Genomic DNA, 23,113 nt, shown 5'->3' on the forward strand with positions numbered 1-23,113 from the left:
AAATGCTGCACTAAGGCAAGGGAGCAGTAGTGTTCTGCTGCCCCCAAGAGGCCACAACAAGACATGCAATACTGCTGCAACCCACAAATTGTGATTTTAAACTTTCACTTCAAACTAGAAAGCCATCTTACATGGTGCTACTACCCTGAACTACTTCCAGAATAGTATGAAGAACAATACATTTTAAAAAGGATTAATAACCAAGGGTCTGTGGGAATGGAATTTATTTACAAGAGACATTATACAGAGCAGATGAATCCTTAATTGATAACCAATGAATGCCAAGACACATACATTTACATGAGACAAGTGATTTAAGAAAAAGACAGACTTTCACAGTATAAAGTTGTCATAGAATACCAAACCATGGTTAGTCAGATTTGTCAGGAAATATTCACAAGTGTCTATTAGTGGCAGAAAGGAAAATAAGCTGCAGTTTAATTACAAAGATGCAGAAAGTGAGACTAATCTTTACAGCTTTTAAGCAATTAAAAACCACTGCAAACATTTGTCTAGTAAGAAAAGAAACATGACATTGCCTGATTAACGACATTAAAGCCCAGGGCTACATCAAGCATAAAATAACCCTTATCCTACAGGATTGTACATATAAATGCACATTTAAAAAATCTAAAACGTTGTCCACATCCTCAAGACCACGGCCATGAGTTCAGTTATTGAAATTCTGGCAATATGACATGCATAGTAAAAAATAAATATGCACCAAAAAATCAGTTCAAAGACAGTTTCATTGGGGGCTCGATGAGAGAGACCTCTTGGTACCTAGAGAGAGAAACACTATGGTAGAAATCATTCAGACCCACCATTATTGTTCAAGCTAATAGAAATCTAGAAAATTGCCATTTGAACAAGTAGTATCCCTAGTAGGAAAAACAAAATAGCAATGCGTAAGCTTACTGGCTATTTTAGATTAGTCACAAATGGATGGCGTGCAATGGTTTACATTAGCGAAATATGCCAACATGAAAAGAAATCCATCTATACGGTGTACTTACTCGGCAACTTTGTACTTCTCCCTCACTGACTGCTGTGCGTGCGTAGCAGCGTTGAGGTACATTTGGTGCAGATCCTCTATGCATGGCATCAGGTCTTCTAAAGAGTTGCCAGTCACCTCTGCCAGAGACTTGGACTGAAATAAAACAAACAGTCAGAAAATGCACAAAAGTCACTGCACACCAATTCATTCTAATTTAGGGCTAAGATTTCAGTTGACAAAAGATCTGAATTTAGGAAAATTGTGGATAAATGAAATACTGCAACTGAACACAGGCAGCCAACCCATCTTTTCAGGGTATGACAATCTCATGCTACGGTTGTTTAAGGAAAATGTTAAGCTTAAACTTTAGTGTGGAAAATAAAACACTGCATGGTTCTACCCTGAAGATCAAACGCAATCAAGAGACTGACGAGTCACTGTATTCCCATATGGTCAGTTAAACCTTCCAACAGGGGAATAGACTACTTTTCAAATGTAAATCTTACAAAAGCATACTTAATACCGCACTGAATTCAAGGTGTAAATAATAGTTTGTGCCAAGTTTAGGTGCAGAATTAAATGTTACACGGCCACTTGACCGTCAGTGACTACTAATTGGTTGTTGCACCAAGGACATTAGCAGTTGAAAATCTTGGTTATACAAAGTTCAGTCAGTTGCGATAAGGTGAGTTACCATGTTATGGACCATCAATATGAAAGTTTAGGCAGCAAGTGAGATTAAAAAGGAAGCCTCTATTACTGAAGCCTTCCATATTTACATGAGAAAGGTTCATGAGATCCCAAAAAGTTGATTGTTGGACTACTCAGGGAGATGGAGTGTGAGCCAGTGGCATATATACTTGCAGGGAGAGAATTCCTGTTAGCTCCAGCTACCAAATCCTGGCCTACTGCCCTGAGGCAAAGACCTGTTTAAGATGTTACATTGTTGTTTTATTTTGAGTGGGTCATCACGGCCGAACCAGAGGGCAATGAAACTCCTCCCCTCCTAGAACACTTAGCGCAGCATTGCAAACTCACCCATGAGCTTCCTGTTATAGTGTGGTTTGCCAAAACAAAGGCGGCAGCAGCAGTCTGAGAGGGGAGGTACTTCAGGAATGGGTCGGAGTCTACTAGACTTAGCTCCCCTAGGAACTAAGGAAACAAAGACAACATTTAAGACAAAAATCCAATATCTATAAAACAATTTCAACCTCTATGGATTTTGTTGTTCACTGTTGAAGTGATATCCCAAGAATAAATTGAAGTACACACTAAAAGGTAAAATAATTTTAGGCAAAATAGTGTTTAGACAACTGCAAACATTGAGTAGGGCACTCAAGGAGTTGGTCTGATAAGGACTGATGTGATCAGCCTCCCCCTTGCTTGAGAAACAGAACAAAAGAGTGAAGGCCCACCCTCCCACTTGTGCCATGTCATGATACCTGGTCCACCTATTGAGTGGTGCCTTTTGTTAAGTAAATCAGGTATTAAATGAAGTGAAACTGACTGGAGTAGGAGTTTGAATTACAAGATGTGAACACCACTACAATGTGCAGTCTACTCACCCTTGACAAGCTCTCCACCTTGTTGCTGACAGGCTGGGTGAGATAGTACTGGGTGAGAAACTGGTTGATGGTGGGAGAGGCCAGATCAAAGGAGAGCACTTTAAGCAACAGATGCTCCATCCGCAACACTTGCTTTTTTGTGTAGGTGTCATCCGTGATGTAAACGAACTCTGCCACCTCCGGGGGGTAGATCTCTTCAAACTTCCTGCATTTGAATGAAAACCAGTGAGTGATCAAAGCACACATTGCTTAGCTTGACACAATCAATTAAAGGAGTACTTCATCTCTTGAGTTGAATTTCATTTGAAGGGACAGTTCCCTCAAATGTAAATTAGTCAGATGTTGGTGCCTATCTTGTCTAATAATTTGGGACAGAGGCCTAATACAGTGGGTTCTACACAACATATAGAACAAACTTGGTTTACGCTGCACACCTTTATGGCACACAAAAAGGTGAACTATCCCTTTAAGGATGTTGTGGGGTTAACACTTACGAGGCCAACAGCATGGCGGCGGTTCCGACCAACTGCAGCTTCCCCCGCAGGACTGACATGGAAGACAGGAAACGGTCAATGTAGTTCACAGCAAGGTATAGAGTCTCGTTCTGGAGCTTGTACTCCTCACCAACCTCCACCAGCCAGTCAACAAGGGTAGCCCGCATGCTGTAGGTTATGTCTGGCTGCTTTTTCATGTAGCCTACTTTTGGTCTGAACTTAACCTAGGGACAAGAGCACAAAAAGACAACTGTAGTCATGGTTCAGTGATTTGTGTGACAACTGAACAATGAATAGTTTGCTCACCTCCATTTCCCTGAGATGCTCATGTATTTCTGAAGCATACTCTGTTGCCACATTCATGTCCACTGGCTTCTCTTCACCTTCAGTAACTGACATATCCATGGGACAATCTATATAGAGAATTGGAAAATGTTGTGACTTTCTAATCGATAGACAATAACATGATCACCTCAATGTTATAAAAGGGTAAAGGGAAATTTTTGATAATTTCACCAGGCGTATTACTGAAATACTCACCACCAAAACTAAGATCCATGTTAGACACACATGTGGCAGGTATGTCAAGAGGGGCCAGAGGCTGCCTGAGACAGGTAACTGTGGGGTTCAGTTTCAGGGGGTACATCTCTATGGAAGGCTTGGCTTTGAGGGACACCCTTTTCCTGGAGAAAGCAGAATCTGGCTCATCCAGGTGAATCTGAAAAGCTGGCGGCTTGGTGCCCAGCTTCTCTGCATAACTTTTAGGTACTTCACTTTCATTTTTGCAGGACAGCAACTGAAATGAAAGGTTAAATATTTCAGTGCCCATGGTTTCAACAATGAGTCAGTTCCACCTAACCATGTCATGCTAATTAATTAAAAATGATGATATGGGAAGAAAGGCATGAGAAAGCAAGTTGGCCATCCCATTGTTAACAAGACGTTGATCGCATAAAATGGCGGACTACTTGGGAGGGTACCTAGCGGACATTAACAATACAAACTTTGAATACAGTAAGGTGAATGAAGTTATTATTCAGATGTAAATTAAACACTACTCTTGGCAGTGAAAATATGACCTAAAATTATGACAGTTTTGTCCTAAGGTGATAATTTTTGGTAGTAAACAACCTAGCCCAATCTACATGCCAATTAGAAAATTGCTAGAAATTATTAACCTGTGTTGTGTTTTGAGGAATGCTGCATTGGTTGTTTTGCAAACCTCCCAGAACTGTTCTCTGTGGTGCTTTGGGGACAATGTTCTCCTGGTTGTCTGCCCAGTTTTTGATTGGACCCCTCAGTCTGGACAGCATATTTTCTTGGTTTTGGTATTCCGGCAGCGGAACATCAACCGCGCTTCCTTGTCCTTGGTTTGATCCTGACATGTTATCCTCAGTTTCTGGCTCAAACAAGTCACTGCAGAAACGTCCACTTTGCTACAAAGAAAATAAAAACCTGGTAAATAAATATTGTAATGAATATAAAAACGAACTTACAAATTGTATAAGATAGCACAAACAGGCAAACTAGCTACAGTAGCATAAGGTATCGCACAGACAAGTCTGGGGTGTTGAGATGGCAACAACGTAATTCTGAGCTGCAAATTTAAAACCCTACTTAACGTTGAGACAACAAAACCATCTTCTGCATGAAAACCGACATTAGCGCGCCATGCTGTTTGACTAAATCCAATAAATGTAGCTAACCACCGCGCAACCTTTACCTAGTCCCTTGTCCTCTGAAAATATTTATAAATGCAGAAATGTTGCTTGTTCTCAGTTCAAGTAGCCCGCGACTATTGAAACGGCCAATCACAACCGAAGGCGAAAATTACGTCACGAATCTACGGCGGCTGATACAACTCAGATTTCATGTGTCCGAGAATACGCAGGCCGTTGCGATTTCGGCGTATAGATAATGAAAGAGTCAAAATGTACATTTTTCATAATTTGAATTAATATAATATCGTACAAACAATTATGATCTCTCTGAGAGCATCGCAAAGTCTTGTTACACTCATTTATGCTATACACAGAGAACCTCACCCCATGACAAATAAACCACACATGATTTAAACCACACATGATTTAAATACTCTAGTTAGTCTAAATACTTCAATAGAAATATAACTGCCAAACATCAAGGATGGTATGTTCAAGTGCCAACCTATAAAACAAAACATATAACTGAATATACAGTGCATTCAGAAAGTATTCAGACCCTTTGACTCTTACACATTCTATTCTAAAATGGATGAAAATGTTTGTTTTTCCCCCTCATCAATCTACACACAATATCCCATAATGACAAAGCAAAACATATTTTTGGGACTTTTTTCAAATGAAATATCACATTTACATAAGTATTCAGACTCTTTACTCAGTACTCTGTTGAAGCACAGGGGGTTAGGATACCTGGGGCGGCAGGTAGCCTAGTGGTTAGCTGGTAGCCTAGCCTAGTGGTTAGAGCGTTGGACTTCTAACCGAAAGGTTGCAAGATTGAATCCCCGAGCTGACAAGGTAAAAATCTGTCCTTCTGCCCCTGAACAAGGCAGTTAACCCACTATTCCTAGGTCGTCATTGAAAATAAGAATTTGTTCTTAACTTACTTGCCTAGTTAAATAAAAAATAAAAAATTTAAAGCACCTTTGGCAGCAATTACAGCCTTGAGTATGACACTACAAGCTTGGCACACCCGTATTTAGGGATTTTCTCCCATTCTTCTCTGCAGATCCTCTCAAGCTCAGGCCAGGTTGGATCGGGAGTGTCACTGCACAGCTATCTTCAGGTCTCCCCAGAAATATTTGATTGGGTTCAAGGGACAAGTCTCTGGTCTCTCAAGGACATTCAAAGACTTGTCCCGAAGCCACTCCTGCCTTGTCTGTGTGCTTAGGGTCATTGTCCTGTTAGAAGGTGAACCTTCACCCCAGTCTGAGGTCCTGAGAGCTCTGGAGCAGCTTTTCATCAAGGATCTCTCTGTACTTTGCTCTGTTCATCTTTCCCTCGATCTCCCTGCCGCTAAAGAACATCCCCACAGCATGATGCTGCCACCACCATGCTTCACTGTAGGGATGGTGCCAGGTTTCCTCCTGACGTGACGCTTGGCATTCAGGCCAAATAGTTCAATCTTGGTTTCATCTGATCAGTGAATCTTGTTTCTCATGGGTCTTAAGGTGCCTCTCTGAGTCTTAAGGTGCCTTTTGGCAAACTCCAAGTGGCCTGTCATGTGCCTTTTACTGAGGAGTGGCTTCCATCTGGCCACTCTACCATAAAAACCTGATTGGTGGAGTGCTGCAAAGATGGTTGTCCTTCTGGAAGGTTCTCCCATCTCCACAGAGGAACTCTGGAGCTCTGTCAGAGTTACCATCGAGTTCTTGGTCACCTCCCTGACTAAGACCCTTCTCTCCCGATTGCTCACTTTGGCCGGGCGGCCAGCTCTAGGAAGAGTCTTAGTGGTTCCAAACTTCTTCCATTTAAGAATGATGGAGGCCACTGTGTTCTTGGGGACCGTCAATGTTCCAGACATTTTTTGGTACACTTCCCCAGATCTCTGCCTCAACACAATCCTGTCTGGGAGCTTTATGGACAATTCCTTTGACCTCATAGCTTGGTTTTTGCTCTGACGTACTCTGTCAACTGTGGGATCTTATATAGACAGGTGTGTGCCTTTCCAAGTCATGTCCAATCAATTGAATTTACGACAGGTGGACTCCAATCAAGTTGTAGAAACATCTCAAGGATGATCAATGGAAACAGGATGCACCTGAGCTCAAATTTGAGTATCATAGCAAAGGGTCTGAATACTTACATAATTAAGGTATTTATTTATTTTCATACATTTGCAAACATTTCTAAAAACCTGTTTTCACTTTGTCATTATGGGGTAGTGTGTAGATTGATGAGGGAAAATAAATATTTTAATCCATTTTAGAATAAGGCTATAACATAACAAAATATGGAAAAAGGGGTCTGAATAGTTTCCAATGCACTGTATATACAGTGAGGGAAAAAAGTATTTGATCCCCTGCTGATTTTGTACGTTTGCCCACTGACAAAGAAATGATCGGTCTATAATTTTAATGGTAGGTTTATTTGAACAGTGAGAGACAGAATAACAACAAAAATATCCAGAAAAACGCATGTCAAAAATGTTATAAATTGATTTGCATTTTAATGAGGGAAATAAGTATTTGACCCCCTCTCAATCAGAAAGATTTTTGGCTCCCAGGTGTCTTTCATACAGGTAACGAGCTGAGATTAGGAGCACACTCTTAAAGGGAGTCAGTTTCTTACCTGTATAAAAGATACCTGTCTACAGAAGCAATCAATCAATCAGATTCCAAACTCTCCACCATGGCCAAGACCAAAGAGCTCTCCAAGGATGTCAGGGACAAGATTGTAGACCTACACAAGGCTGGAATGGGCTACAAGACCATCGCCAAGCAGCTTGGTGAGAAGGTGACAACAGTTTCTGCGATTATTCGCAAATGGAAGAAACACAAAAGAACTGTCAATCTCCCTCAGCCTGGGGCTCCATGCAAGATCTCACCTCGTGGAGTTGCAATGATCATGAGAACGGTGAGGAATCAGCCCAGAACTACACAGGAGGATCTTGTCAATGATCTCAAGGCAGCTGGGACCATAGTCATCAAGAAAACAATTGGTAACACACTACGCCGTGAAGGCCTGAAATCCTGCAGCGCCCGCAAGGTCCCCCTGCTCAAGAAAGCACATATACATGCCCGTCTGAAGTTTGCCAATGAACATCTGAATGATTCAGAGGACAACTGGGTGAACGTGTTGTGGTCAGATGAGACCAAAATGGAGTTCTTTGGCATCAACTCAACTTGCCGTGTTTGGAGGAGGAATGCTGCCTATGACCCCAAGAACACCATCCCCACCGTCAAACATGGAGGTGGAAACATTATGCTTTGGGGGTGTTTTTCTGCTAAGGGGACAGGACAACTTCACCGCATCAAAGGGACGATGGACGGGGCCATGTACCGTCAAATCTTGGGTGAAAACCTCCTTCCCTCAGCCAGGGTATTGAAAATGGGTCGTGGATGGTTATTCCAGCATGACAATGACCCAAAACACACGGCCAAGGCAACAAAGGAGTGGCTCAAGAAGAAGCACATTAAGGTCCTGGAGTGGCCTAGCCAGTCTCCAGACCTTAATCCCATAGAAAATCTGTGGAGGGAGCTGAAGGTTCGAGTTGCCAAACGTCAACCTCGAAACCTTAATGACTTGAAGAAGATCTGCAAAGAGGAGTGGGACAAAATCCCTCCTGAGATGTGTGCAAACCTGGTGGCCAACTACAAGAAACGTCTGACCTCTGTGATTGCCAACAAGGGTTTTTCCACCAAGTACTAAGTCATGTTTTGCAGAGGGGTCAAATATTTATTTCCCTCATTAAAATGCAAATCAATTCATAACATTTTTGACATGCGTTTTTCTGGATTTTTTTGTTGATATTCTGTCTCTCACTGTTCAAATAAACCTACCATTAAAATTATAGACTGATCATTTCTTTGTCAGTGGGCAAACGTACAAAATCAGCAGGGGATCAAATACTTTTTCCCCCTCACTGTAGCTAGGCCAACAGAATATGGCTTTAGACATCCAGATGTTGTTGACAATTGACATAAAAAATTCAGATTATGTAACATAATTCTAGTATCTTACACACAAAAAAAGCTGGAAAGTAAACTCTATACTCTAAACAAAACAAAAGCTATTACAAATGGAGTGTAAAAGTTTGCATCCTCTTTGCTCAAGTTTGATATTATGCCTCATTGAAGAAATTCATCAAAGAATCCAAATCGTAGTTATCCAAAACTTCCAGCAGCAATGACACCTTTGTCTTCACATTCTGTCCTTTGAATTTGAATTTGTCGATGAAGAGGTCCGTTATCATACCTGGGGAAACGGAAAAACACACACACAGGTTACTGTCATGGTAGTTTTGCATAACCATACTGTCAAATTCGTTTTGCACCCAGGATATAAGGATCATTGGCAAGCTAGGCAACTGTGATAGCTGAAAGTGTCATTTGTTTTTAATTCTACTGAAACAAGAATTCTAGAGCAATAACTGTACATTGATATACCATAAAGTCTTTCCAGGTGAGCTGGTTGTTTCTTGTATTCCTCTAGCAGATAGGCAGACTCGTCTAGAATGTTACGATATTCAGGAATGAGGAAGTCCGCATTCCCCTCGTGAACCTGAAGCTCCTACAAAACACACACAGCAAAATTTGAGCAAGAGTTGCAATATTTAAGTAGTTTCATTTATTTATTTATTTGCAACACTAGCACTTACTTTTAATGCGTCAATCAGCTGAACCTTTTTGGCCAATAGCAGCTGATACTCAAGCTTCGGATGAATCATCTTGAGTGTGTGGCCCACTGAATCGTCATTGATATCTGGAAATTAGAGCCACAAATAAATTGTGAGATAAGATAATATATGTTTTATTTCATGAACAGACATAACTGTTTCACTCCATCGCCGATAACTCTAACTAGTAGCCTAAAAACAGATAATAAATGTAACTAGCTAAAGACCTACCATAAGAAATATCAAGATTGTTTTTTCTTTTGGTGGCTTCTTTGGAGAGGACATCCTTCAGTATGGAGATGGTGGAAATATTGTCAGACTTGAAGTGGCCTTCCCCTTTACTAAAATGACAAAGTGGGAGAAGAAAACCCATATTGAATGTACAGTCTTAATTCAATCTCCCTATAGTACAATGGCAAAAGGTTTGTGAAGTGAGCTTGATTTCAGCTTTAGTTTGCACTTTTGGGATTATTCCATTGGTTACATTTACTTGGAAAACTAAACCAAGAACTCTGATGCATATCCCAAAGGGGATAAATTAAGTTGTATTGAATTTAATTCCTAACCAGTACGTGGCTTCCAGCTGCGTTCCAAGGAAAGTGTTCTGGAAGTAGAAGGTGATATTCTCCCCTGCTGGAGTCTTCTCTGGGACCTCTGGCAAGCAGAAGAGGACCCAGGAGTGGATCTCTGCAAAGCTGAATTGGCCAACTAGACTCAAAGTGTTCATGGGTCTGTTTGGGGGGGATGGAGAGAAAAAGGGAGCGAATGAAAGAAGACAGAAAAAGAGGGAAATTGAGTAAAACACTGTCTTTCTTTCAGTATCCTTATCCTTACCTGTCCTGTTCAATGGTGTGAGTTCTCTGGTGAAGGGACAGAGGTTTGATGAGGTACTGGCGTACCTGACAGGTCTTGGGCTGCAGGCGTGGGGTGATGTAGGCCTGTAGGGTGCCATATTGGCCCTCGATGGACCTCACCTGGAGAAGGGAGAAGATGCTGTGACACAAGTCATGAGAACACACAGCAGTGTTTCCCTTAGCATTGCAGAGGCAGGTGAGACTGGGTGGGAACTTGAGAGTGGTACTTCTATTGGTTGCAATTGACAATTTATTATGAATTGCCATGAGTACAATTCTAAATAAATTGTTATTGGGCTAAAATCAGTAAGAACTGACTAAAACATACTCTTTAAAAAATCCCTCACCTTCAGCTCAAGCCGTGTAGTATTTGCTTGGCATCTGTACGTAACGAGGAGAAAATTGCCTTTTGGCTGCTGGAACAGAAGGCATAATTAGTGCCTTGAGGAATCTAAAGCATTCACTTGTATTATTTGTATGCTCTCTGTACGAGGACATCTCACCTCTGAATCACATTCGCTGAAACTCACAACAGCAGAGTTCTTGTCGACATCCAGCAGATCAATTGGTACATCACTCTGTAAAGAAAACAATATTAACGTTACAATCCATGACAGAAATATCCACAAGTCATTGCATATTTGTATAATTAGCAGATCTCTCTCATGCAAAAAAAACATACAAATTTCTCTTCCGGGTTCAATACAGAACATAAATACAGAGTCGAGTCAATTTATTTCACCTGCAGCAGCAGATTGTCGATGGCCGTCTGCACTTCCAGGGTCAGGCTGTAGCTGGCGTCATCCTGACACAGGGTGAACTTGTCGTTGACGCTGAACACAGGCATGGCAGAGACCGCCGTACTAGACTGCGCGGTTTGCTGGTACTTCTCACGGCCCTGAACGACCTTCATCTGCAGTTGGTCTAGCTCTGCCCTGAGGGGGACAAGCGTTCTGGGTTCATACTGGGAAAATTATAACAACAGACAGCATCTGTCCTCATATTTAAGTTAGCTAACTTAAATTTTTGCTAAACACAGGACTTTACTTTGGCTGTTGAATTAACCTTGCCAACACTGAGTTTTGCTTACAAAGTTCCATTGATATATATTGCAAACGCAGATATATATTGCAAACGCAGGTGACAACAACAACTGTCCACAAGTATACCTGAGAGCTGCCACTTTGCTCTGGGTCTCCTGACTCATCTTGACTTCCTCTCCAGGGCCTGCCTCTGCCTGCTGGGGCTCTGTGGTCAGCCCTGTCACCCATCCTGGACACACACATATTATTTCAAGCCGCTCACAACTTTGTATCTGTATCTCCTATAGAGCACTTATTGGGAGCAGCAAACAGTCAGCAGACATTCATTTTTCTCTCTAGTGTTTTTTTTTTTAGTATAGCTCTTGTGCATAAAACCCTCTCCTTTTGTTGATAGCTCACCTGTGTACGTGGCTGTTAGAACCTCGTCATAAGACTCCTTCCCAACACAGCCACCCTGGATAGAGGTGACGCTCTCCAATAACACCTGGTGGACAAGTTAGTATCCCAAAGACATGGATTTCTACAATATTCTCTCAACATTAGGACAGAAAGTTTGTTATTTATTTTACAACAAAAATACATTTCTATCACCCTTGAATTAAAATAAATACCGGTAGGTATTTTTCCCCCCTGAATTTCAGATGATATGTACAACGCCAGTAGAATGTAGCATAAAATAATGAAAAATATTATTTGTGGATTTACATGCTCAAAGCGCAATGTGGGCTCGTTGGAGCTGTCAAACCCATAGACCTCCACTGTCCCATCGTCCCTGCCAACAAGGATGTCTTTCACCCCGTCACCCAGAATATCATACGTGTCGATGCACAAAACACCTAGTAGAAACAGCCATAGAAGAAGAAAATGTCGAATAAGCTCAATGAATGGAATGATGCTATATGATTGAATGATGTCTAACATGGTAAATCAATGTTAATAACATTCTTACAATATACAATGATAATACATGTGCTAATTGTGTTTCAGTGCATAGGTACATAGGTACTCTGAGTCTCTGACAGATGAAACATATACTAGTTTTCATCTTCATTAACAGTACTGTACCTCCTTTCTTTTTCTCATTATCAATCTCCCATTTAGAAGAGGAAGAGGAATCAGTTATCCTAATCAGTCCCAGTTTGCCATCCACAGTTCCATAGAGAATGTCTTCGCCATTAGTCCCTAAAGCAGACGGTGGGGTAGAAGTAGACCAGTTTGCTGTAAGTACAGGGATGTGTGAAATTTACATTTGAGTTCAGTATAAGGATTTTATACTCGCCTCCATCTCGATTGTACAGCTCCAAAACTGAGGGAGGACCAGGGACGTCAATATCATACACAAGCTCAGATCCCTATGGGCAAGAAAACACAAACTCACTGAAGTACTCATTGAAGTACGTATATATATTCATACTGCAGTACTCACAAACAATTTCCATTCACCTGCAACACTCTGAGAACTCGGTCTTGACATGCCAACACAGGGACAATGCGGCCCAAGTTCTCAGCAGGCAAGCACACAATGTCATTAATTTTGTCTCCAGACAGGTAGTAGTCTTGATCCTTGCAGTCACAGTAGTGGTTGTAGATGTAACTCGCACACACAAAAAGGTCTGCTCCTGAAACGTGCCTGAAAAACACATTGTAGGCATGAAAAAAAAAAACACATTGTAATATAAAGCAGCACAAAAACACACCCACAATTCCCCTTATTTATAAACCAATTAAAGAATGCTCCAAGTCTCTTTAAAAATAAAAGCTAGACTATACTCTCTCAAATCCATACTCTCAAGTCTCGTTCGTCACTGTTGACAAACATGTGTAGAAGGCTTGGAACCAAGGCCAGATAACCTATAATTCACATCAAAAAGTTAAAACTCACATGGCATTGATGCTTTCTGTAAGGTTGGCCTCAAAGGACAGGAACTGTTTGCCTTTCTTGGTGTATCCCTTCACTTCCGAGCCAGCACACACAAAGATCTTCTCCTGTGGGGTTCCAAGAGCCCCACCAAGGTCCAGCCTTGTTATCTTCTGCCCTGGCAAAGTCTTGAACACAGGCTGGAAAAGATAGGTACAATCAACGTTCATGGAATGAAACTTTATTTATTCATTACACAATGACAAGGGAAACTTGTCTTTTAGAGGGCACTGTACCCATGCCACCGAACAGCACAGGGTCAGCTGCAGAGAAGCTTTCCTGGTGCAGATAGGGATTAAGCTAAGTGCCTTGTTCCTGGGCACAACGGCAGTAGGTATTCATATGAAGTCCATGAAAGTGGCTGTATTCTGCTAGCCTTGGTGCCAGTCTGGCTCTGATTTAGCCAACAGTGATGAATGAGTAGGCTCCAAAAAAAGACTGGCACCCAGGTGAGTATTTCAATGTTGTTAAATATGTAAGACTCAATACCTACCACAGCTTCTCCTTTTTTCATCCCAAAACAAGTTATCACACCATCATGATCAGCAACAGCAACCTGAGACACACAAAACGACATTTCTAACTCAAGAGTACTTGGGACATTGTTCAAAAATCATATTCCAACACACCACAAGGTCTATTTATGGGTCACCTCTAATAATGCACATTCACATTACAGTACCTTTTGGGTTGCTTTGCGTCCCAAGGCAGGGAGGAGCCTCATGGTTTTCTGAGATATCACACCAACCTGTGTCGATGAATGTGACAGCCAGAGTCAGACAGTATCACGAGTCATCTAGTTACTTAAGGTAAAATTGGCAGAGTACAACAACAAAAAAATCAAGCTGTTCAACTCTTTTTCCATTCAGGCTACTATTTAGCCATAACATTGGTGACATGATCAGGGGTCAAAATATAGGAAAAATCTACCCAGTTGAATTATCTAGCTAGTTATACTAGCAAACATGCAATCCAGTTACCTGTAGATAATCAATTCGGTTGAGGTTTATCTCCATGATGTTCTTGTCTTGATGTGAGTGTTTGGTCGGCAAAACTAGTAAGCAATTCAATTGATTAGCTCGCTATCTAATAACGTTCGCTTAATTATTCAAAAGGTTTCTGTCCAGTAACGTTATCCGTTTACAATCAACAACAAAAATTCAGACCGGCGTTACAGGTATCTAAATCAACGTTAGCTATCTAATAAAGATAGCTGGCTAACATGCGAGGCGAACAAAGAGCATTTTGTCAGATTGGGATTATTCTGTAATAGGGATTAGCCTCGTTGGCTAATTTAGCTGGATCGTTAAAACTGTAGTCAGAATGCACGTTGCATACTCCCTGACGTATTAGTATATTCTATATAGCCGCCACATCGTTTGATTTAGTTCAACCATAACGTTAGCTAATTTATCGACGTTATAGTAGTTAGAAAATGGTTGTCGAAATAACTAGCATCTGATTCTTCTGCGCGCACCCTGGACCCGTTACCATGGACAACGTTGTTCGTTTGAAGAAGCTTCAATATCATTGGGTGATGGTGACTGTGGTGTGATTCAACATAAACTCTGAATGGTTTAGCAGTTCCAGTATTTTTGTCTTCCTGGTTAGTAGAAAGTGGCCATCCTCTAAGAACCAAACCAATAAAATCACCAATGCTCCAAAAATGAGTCAAAGAATACTAATTGATACGAATCATGTTTATATTAGTGAATATGGAGGTTATAAATCTCATTCAACAAGGTCATTTTTCGATTTAAGAGAATGGAGAAATTTATTCCAGAGCTATACAAACATGGTTTCTTTACAAGTAAATAAAGACATTTAACATGGGCGTGCACTGAATCGGAAAACTATAGGGATATTAGCCACAAATCAGTTAAATTGAACCTGAATTTAAATAGATTTTCAATTAGAAAACCTATTAAAAATGCAAATATAAACTTGTATTTGAAACCAGCCTAGTCCTTCCCATTTACTGCATAACATGTGCTTTGTGCAGACTGAGGAAATGCTGGTATAGTGAAACTGATTCATTTCAGCCATAAATCCTACAACTACATGTCCTTGTACCATTTAAGTCTTCAAAATAGAGCAGATATGTTGCCTTCTAATTTCAGGGCCCTTTGACACTGCCTCAACTGCCAACACATTTTTTAAATAGTGAGTTACATGGCATTGATCACATTTCAAATTCAAAGAGTAGAAATGTGTTAAGACACAATCATAACCAATGCTTTCCGTGTAAGAAAACAAACATATAAAATGGAATTAGTGGATGTAAAAAATAAAATACAGAGCAACTGACATCGCCTTTGAAAAGCACAATATTTGGCTATTAAAAAAAGAGACTGCAACTATGTATAGTACAATTTAATTATCTAATCTCAGAAGTTAGTATTTTTTTTTTAAAGATAAGAACAAGTATTTTCCATGACAAAGACATTTAACCATCACAAGGTCAATCCTTAGAAGTAGAACACATCAAATAGTCAGCTGGTGTTTATTCCCAAAGAGAGCGAGAGAAAAAAGGGGGGTGGAGGGGGGGGGAGTGGAGTGAGTGTTCGGCTGTTCCATAAAGCCATATTGAAAACAATCAGTTTTCAGTGCGTCGCAGTCCGAGCCTCAGCCTCCGCTGTAGCATATGAACAGAGCAGCAGGAAGACAGACCAGACTAACATTCAAAAGGTTTTTTCTCCTTGCTCTCAAAGTTGTTGTTCGTCCGTCCCTCTTGAGTTGAAATGCTGCCACGCCCCTTACAGTACAAACTATGGTTGTGTGGGAACAGGAAGTAAGGTCACACTGCGGTGGGGGCCAGGCGGCTCATAAAGGAGATACTGTTGAGGCACATCTTTCTGAAGAAGGCGGGGCAGGCGGGCTTCATGACGAAATGTTCCAGCAGAATCCGCAGCTCTGAGAACAGGGTGCTGGGAGAGGTGGACAGGGAGATTAGGGGATAGGGGGAAATGATGGTTTGAGAAATGATTTAATCAACATCATATACCTAGAAACACACAATTTGGCATATTTGATACTGTACAATTATCCTACATATTAAAATTATTGCACAAAATTCAAATGAGGCTACTTACCGGCAATATGGGTTTCTCCTTGATGTATAGCGGAGAGTTAGAAACCTGTAGTAAATGAAAGGCTGCAGCAAGCTTCCCTGGCCACTGTAAACACAAAGACCAAGAGTTAATCAAGTGACTGGAGTAACCAAGAGTTAATCAAGTGATTAATCATCTCAGTTCATAGTGGTATTGTAAGACATCAACTAAGAAGGAAAAACCCTAATCTGACTTCAGTCTAAGGTACCATTCAAATGTGCTGAGAAATTTACCAAGAAATAGAAACATACCTGAAGAGCATGAATATGGTGGCTGGCATGAGGAAGATCTCATTGCAGGCGATGAACTTCAGGATGTTCTGCTGGTTGGCCGAGAGCTTGTTGAGGAAGTTCCTCATGAAGAGAAGGCTATTGGGGCCCATTGCCTAAAAGGGGAATTATACACATCATGATCACATGACTAAACTAGCACAGTTATACAGCACCTTACACACTGTACATTTTCCATTATTGTATATGTATATACTGTACTCTATATCATCTACTGCATCTTGCCATCTTTATGTAATACATGTATCACTAGCCACTTTAAACTATGCCACTTTATGTTTACATACCCTACATTACTCATCTCATATGTACAGTGGGGAGAACAAGTATTTGATACACTGACAATTTTGCAGGTTTTCCTACTTACAAAGCATGTAGAGGTCTGTAATTTTTATCATAGGTACACTTCAACTGTGAGAGAAGGAATCTAAAACAAAAATCCAGAAAATCACATTGTATGATTTTTAAGTAATTAATTTGCATTTTATTGCATGACATAAGTATTTGATACATCAGAAAAGCAGAACTGAATATTTGGTACAGAAACCTTTGTTTGCAATTACAGAGATCATACGTTTCCTGTAGTTCTTGACCAGGTTTGCACACACTGCAGCAGGGATTTTGGCCCACTCCTCCATACAGACCTTCTCCAGATCCTTCAGGTTTACGGGGCTGTCGCTGGGCAATACGGACTTTCGGCTCCCTCCAAAGATTTTCTATTGGGTTCAGGTCTGGAGACTGGCTAGGCCACTCCAGGACCTTGAGATGCTTCTTACGGAGCCACTCCTTAGTTGCCCTGGCTGTGTGTTTCGGGTCGTTGTCATGCTGGAAGACCCAGCTACGACCCATCTTCAATGCTCTTACTGAGGGAAGGAGGTTGTTGGCCAAGATCTCGCGATACATGGCCCCATCCATCCTCCCCTCAATACGGTGCAGTCGTCCTGTCCCCTTTGCAGAAAAGCATCCCCAAAGAATGATGTTTCCACCTCCATGCTTCACGGTTGGGATGGTGTTCTTGGGGTTGTACTCATCCTTCTTCTTCTTCCAAACACGGCGAGTGGAGTTTAGACCAAAAAGCTCTATTTTTGTCTCATCAGACCACATGACCTTCTCCCATTCCTCCTCTGGATCATCCAGATGGTCATTGGCAAACTTCAGGCGGGCCTGGACATGCGCTGGCTTGAGCAGGGGGACCTTGTGTACACTGCAGGATTTTAATCCATGACGGCGTAGTGTGTTACTAATGGTTTTCTTTGAGACTGTGGTCCCAGCTCTCTTCAGGTCATTGACCAGGTCCTGCCGGGTAGTTCTGGGCTGATCCCTCACCTTCCTCATGATCATTGATGCCCCACGAGGTGAGATCTTGCATGGAGCCCCAGACCAAGGGTGATTGACCGTCATCTTCAACTTCTTCCATTTTCTAATAATTGCGCCAACAGTTGTTGCCTTCTCCCCAAGCTGCTTGCCTATTGTCCTGTAGCCCATCCCAGCCTTGTGCAGGTCTACAATTTTATCCCTGATGTCCTTACACAGCTCTCTGGTCTTGGCCATTGTGGAGAGGTTGGAGTCTGTTTGATTGAGTGTGTGGACAGGTGTCTTTTATACAGGTAACGAGTTCAAACAGGTGCAGTTAATACAGGTAATGAGTGGAGAACAGGAGGGCTTCTTAAAGAAAAACTAACAGGTCTGTGAGAGACGGAATTCTTACTGGTTGGTAGGTGATCAAATACTTATGTCATGCAATAAATTGCAAATTAATTAGTTAAAAATCATACAATGTGATTTTCAGGATTTTTGTTTTAGATTCCGTCTCTCACAGTTGAAGTGTACCTATGATAAAAATTACAGACCTTTACATGCTTTGTAAGTAGGAAAACCTGCAAAATCGGCAGTGTATCAAATACTTGTTCTCCCCACTGTATATACTGTACTCTATACCATCTACTGCATCTTGCCTATGCCGTTCTGTACCATCACTCATTCATATATCTTTATGTACATATTCTTTATCCCTTTACACTTGTGTGTATAAGGTAGTAGTTGTGGAATTGTTATGTTAGATTACTCGTTGGTTATTACTGCATTGTCGGAACTAGAAGCACAAGCATTTCGCTACACTCGCATTAACATCTGCTAACCATGTGTATGTGACAAATAAAATTTGATTTGGATTTGATTTTAATGCCCTAAAATCAGAAATGTCTAATGAGAAATGTGCAAAATTACTATTTTACCTAGCCAAAACGGGTAAAAGGGTATTTTATAAAATACCCTTTTTCGAGTGTTGGTTATGCTTTACCCAACTGGCTTTTTAATGGCTTCACGAACATTGAAATGTTTTGGAATCAAGAGAGGATACTTACGTCAAGAACCTTCTTTGTGTAGGTGGTTGCATGAAGCAACGAGAAGAGGAAGACTGGGAATATGCTCACTGTAGACTGCGGTTAAGTGGCAATCAGCATTAAAAATGTACAACAATGCAAAATAAACACATTTAAGGTCAGCATCAAATAGTGCCGTCAAGCAATGCCTTCTTGTTAATAGGTTTAGTAGGTCTGCATAACTGAAACCATGACCCCCAAGCATTACAAAACCTTCCTGCAACACAATTAGCCTTCTCCCCAAACCAGTTTGTTGGTGATATACCAAACTCTAGCTTTATAAGAGACCATTATGACAACAACCAAGGCATGGTGATACTATGGTGATAAGGCCTTTATGTATGGTTGAGAGGATACTTGTAATGGGGTAAGAGTTGACCAGGATGAGGGAGTACAGCAGATAGTGACAGCTGTCCTCTTGGAGTGCCTGGGCTAGGAAGGCTCTGCTGAGCTGGAAGTGAGGAAGCCGCTGGTGTAGCCGCAGAGCACTGGTGAGTGCGTTGGCCAGCAGCGCACGCTGATAGAAATTGGCAGCCGCCTGGGGTCTGGAAAATGTCAAAGAGAAATGAATTACTCTGAGGGAACTCAGACTGGTTAACTATCTCTACTTGCACATTCATCTTCTGCACATCAATCACTCCAGTGTTTAATTAGTATATTGTAATTACTTCGCCACCATGGCCTATTTATTGCCTTACCTCATTTGCACACACTGACTTATTTTTCTACTGTATTATTGACTGTATGTTTGTTTATTCCATGTGTAACTGTGTTGTTGTATGTGTCGAACTGCTTTGCTTTATTCTTGGCCAGGTCGCAGTTGTAAATGAGAACTTGTTCTCAACTAGCCTACCTGGTTAAATAAACATGAAATAAATCAAATTTAAAAACTATACTGAACAAAAATATATTTTTTAAATTCAACAATTTCACTGAGTTAGAGTTCACAAGGATATCAGTCAATTTAAATAAATATATTAGGTCGTAATCTATGGATTTCACATGACTGGGTAGGCATAGGCCCACCCACTGGGGAGCCAGGCCCAGCCAATCAGAATTAGTTTTCCCCCCACAAAAGGGCTTTATTACAGACAGAAATACTCCTCAGTTTCATCAGCTGTCCATGTGGCTGGTCTGAGATGATCCCACAAGTGAAGAATAGATGTGGAGGTCTAGATAATAGATGTGGAGGTCATGTGCTGGCGTGGTTACACGTGGTCTGCGGTTGTCAGGCCAGTTGGACGTACTGCCAAATTCTCTAAAACTACGTTGGAGGCGGCTTATGGTATGGATTTAACATCAATTCTCTGGCAACAGCCCTGGTGGACATTCCTGAAGTCAGCATGCCAATTACACGCTTCCTCAAAACTTGACATCTGTGGCATTGTGTTGTGACAAAACAGCACATTTTACAGTGACCTCTTATTGTCCCCCAGAACAAGGTGCACCTGTGTAATGCTCATGAGGTGAGGTAATGCTCATGAGCCACACCTGTCAGGTGTATGGATTATCTTGGCAAAGGAGAAATGCTCACTAACAGTGATGTAAACAAATGTGGGGAGAAATTGAGAGAAATAAGCTTTTTGTGCATATGGAACATTTCTGGGATCTTTTATTTCAGCTCATGAAACCCAGGACCAACACTTTACATGTTGGGTTCATATTTTTGTTCAGTATACATTTGGGAGTATATTAAAATGGTGGAACAGTTTTGACCACAAAATGCTACTAAAGTGAATATGTGGTGGGATCAGGTGATCATTTGTAAAACATCTGTTAATTTAGCAGTTATGCATTGGTTGTCTCTGTCAGGTATTGTTGCTATATTGCTATGTGCACATGAAGAAAAATATTATCCCTGGAACTGAGTAAACATTAACAATAATGCAAAACCCAAACTGCAGTAGAAAACCAAACCCAATGACCAGTCCCTATCATACAGTATTACTTTCTAAATAGACATATAGACAAAGTAAACAATTGGAGCATTGAGCCTTACCCTAAGAGAGGTAGAATGAACATTACTGAGCAATAGACGGTGAAGAGCCGCGAGAGCCACATTGCCGTCTCTAGTTTGTTAGCCAACATGAATTGCTGTGGGGGAAAAAAGTACATTCAAGTTCATAAGATTTTTTAAAAACTAGACTAAACCATCCACTGTAAAATCACCATCCACTGTAGAATCACAACCATAGGCCTATATAGTATCAGTATGAGAACTAGGGTTGCGGTAATCCAGATTTTCATACAGTTTTTGTACCATACCGGGGTATACGCCATTACCGATGTGCACACAAGGGGCTCAAAAACTATTTAGGCAACAGGGATCTTGATCGTCTCTGCTGTAACCAAGAAGCTTGACATCTAGCCACTTTGCTAGCAAGTTATTAAACCAAATGCATTGCTGGAGCCCTGAGCTGGATATCATTTATTTGACATATCTTAGATTTCTTATAGTTATGCTTAACTTATAGTAATGAGTAGTGGCGTAGCACGCACCCGTCTGTATTTCAAAATAGGCCAAAATGTGAGAGCCAAAAAAATGAATGTATACCTTACTGCAATGTAGGGATGGAATTGAATACGTAAAAATGTTTCCCTTGCGTTGCACTACAAATTTGGGGCTGCACACATTTGCATGTTTTTGCAATTCAACTAAATTAGGCTTCAGGCTGGATTTATCCTCCACCAAACATTCCCGGTAACAAAATGTCACTAGAGCGTGCGTAAAGTTACAACCTATGACATGCAGCAAAATGTGTGTGGAGTGGAGGTTCTACATTATAGAGTATGTCTAGTGGAGTATAAATCCAGCCTATCAAATACAATCTATGATCTGATGAAGTAGAAGTGCATGATTACTCACCACTGTCCCTAATTGAGGGGGAGGAGGGGCACTTGTTTGCTCTGTGTCAGCCATCTTCTTGACTCTGGTTTATCCCTGAAAAGAAAAACACAAAGACACCGTTTAATGAATATCTTCTGGCACCCTGACATTGCAAGCTCACTTGAAATGGCAAGAATGATACAATGCTGCTTAGTTCTCGCTCTTTCAGGTTTAGGCCAACTTGATCTCTGTGCCTCTTGAAAAATGGTTTCATAATGATAGATTTAGTGAAACCTTGGATGCTAAGGCTAGTGATCTGAGAATATGTTCACAGATTAACAGGCAGAAGACAGTCACTTGGCTTGCAAGCAAAGCATGACATGTTCGTGAGCTGTTTTTGATATGTGCAGTAAAGACATTAACATCAAAACTAGTTAGCAAGCTAAAACGTTTAAACTGAATCAAGCAAATGTTAGTTATCAGACTTAACGTTAGCTAGTTAACGTTAACTAGGTTAGTTAGATGACAATTCATCTATCATTTGTTCAGTGTTAAATTAGCATTGACGGAACACAGACGCTATCCAGCTAGCTGAGCTGAAGTTAACAATTATTAGCCAGAAGTGAGACAGATCCAGGAAATGATAAATAGCAAACAAATGTGTTGGCTTTATTTAATTAATTGAGAAAACGTTAGCAAGCTGGCTAATGTCAGTTAATAAACGAGCTAGCCTAATGTACGCTAGCTATTAGCTAGCTAGGACTGCATCCACTAGAATGTTGCTTGTTAGCAAGCTAGCTAGTAACGGTAGCTCAGTATTTGTCTAGATAGCTAGCTCAAAAAGCATTATGTGTAGCTAACGTTAAGAGACTGTCTGCAATGTAATACGAATAAGATTTAGACTATTTTCCGAAAATTACCTGAAACTGTCGAAATCAACGTTAGGTGTCACTTGTACGAGTGATTGTGTTATTTTGTTGGCTAATTTTGCTACAGTAGCTAGCTACTCAGCCATCTGCGTCCTTCCTACCAAAGACAGTATGAAGATATGCAGTAACTGCTTCTCCCGGATCAAGTTGTAGGCGATGTCATTGCGACGTTGGTTAGCTAGGCGCATGCGCAGAATCACGTTCACCGGGTCTAAAGGTCGTCTCGCCGAAATGTGCTTGTGCATGCCATCAAAAAGACACTCATCGATATAAAGTTGTTTTTGACGAAAATGAAAACGTGTGACTTTCACGAGGCTCGAGTAATAACATATTCCGCTACTTAAGACATTGGCTCGAATCTAGGTA

General features: G+C 41.0%; 3 protein-coding genes across 7 annotated transcripts; all 3 read right to left on the minus strand.

The window, feature by feature from the left end:
* Nucleotides 1-207: 207 nt before the first annotated feature.
* On the minus strand, nt 208-4,873 carry LOC139574476 (cyclin-A2-like). 4 transcript variants are annotated; one of them, XM_071399098.1, is made up of 9 exons: nt 4,780-4,873; nt 4,235-4,492; nt 3,597-3,852; nt 3,363-3,469; nt 3,057-3,280; nt 2,563-2,767; nt 2,036-2,149; nt 1,017-1,150; nt 208-783 (listed from the first exon to the last, which is right to left on the minus strand). In XM_071399098.1, the coding sequence occupies exons 2-9, from the start codon at nt 4,439-4,441 to the stop codon at nt 732-734; spliced, it is 1,299 nt and encodes a 432-aa protein (XP_071255199.1). In that variant the 5' UTR covers nt 4,442-4,492; nt 4,780-4,873; the 3' UTR covers nt 208-731. The 4 variants fall into 4 exon arrangements, with proteins under 4 accessions (XP_071255199.1, XP_071255201.1, XP_071255200.1 ...); XM_071399100.1 differs by having other exon boundaries at nt 4,763-4,806; XM_071399099.1 differs by having other exon boundaries at nt 4,674-4,781.
* A 1,991-nt stretch (nt 4,874-6,864) lies between these two features.
* On the minus strand, nt 6,865-14,714 carry bbs7 (Bardet-Biedl syndrome 7). 2 transcript variants are annotated; one of them, XM_071399096.1, is made up of 19 exons: nt 14,191-14,714; nt 13,893-13,958; nt 13,704-13,766; nt 13,175-13,350; nt 12,736-12,922; nt 12,572-12,644; nt 12,358-12,474; nt 11,998-12,128; nt 11,692-11,776; nt 11,419-11,521; nt 10,992-11,184; nt 10,753-10,827; nt 10,597-10,662; nt 10,230-10,369; nt 9,962-10,126; nt 9,627-9,736; nt 9,378-9,481; nt 9,166-9,289; nt 6,865-8,974 (listed from the first exon to the last, which is right to left on the minus strand). In XM_071399096.1, the coding sequence occupies exons 1-19, from the start codon at nt 14,224-14,226 to the stop codon at nt 8,841-8,843; spliced, it is 2,148 nt and encodes a 715-aa protein (XP_071255197.1). In that variant the 5' UTR covers nt 14,227-14,714; the 3' UTR covers nt 6,865-8,840. The 2 variants fall into 2 exon arrangements, with proteins under 2 accessions (XP_071255197.1, XP_071255196.1); XM_071399095.1 differs by having other exon boundaries at nt 10,597-10,665.
* A 181-nt stretch (nt 14,715-14,895) lies between these two features.
* Nucleotides 14,896-22,891, minus strand: tmem33 (transmembrane protein 33). The gene is made up of 8 exons (XM_071399101.1): nt 22,739-22,891; nt 21,858-21,932; nt 20,991-21,085; nt 19,349-19,536; nt 18,974-19,041; nt 16,572-16,705; nt 16,303-16,386; nt 14,896-16,137 (listed from the first exon to the last, which is right to left on the minus strand). The coding sequence occupies exons 2-8, from the start codon at nt 21,909-21,911 to the stop codon at nt 16,008-16,010; spliced, it is 753 nt and encodes a 250-aa protein (XP_071255202.1). The 5' UTR covers nt 21,912-21,932; nt 22,739-22,891; the 3' UTR covers nt 14,896-16,007.
* Between the last annotated feature and the right edge of the window lie 222 nt (nt 22,892-23,113).

This window comes from Salvelinus alpinus, chromosome 4 (assembly GCF_045679555.1).
Source record: "Salvelinus alpinus chromosome 4, SLU_Salpinus.1, whole genome shotgun sequence".
NCBI lineage: Eukaryota > Metazoa > Chordata > Actinopteri > Salmoniformes > Salmonidae > Salvelinus > Salvelinus alpinus.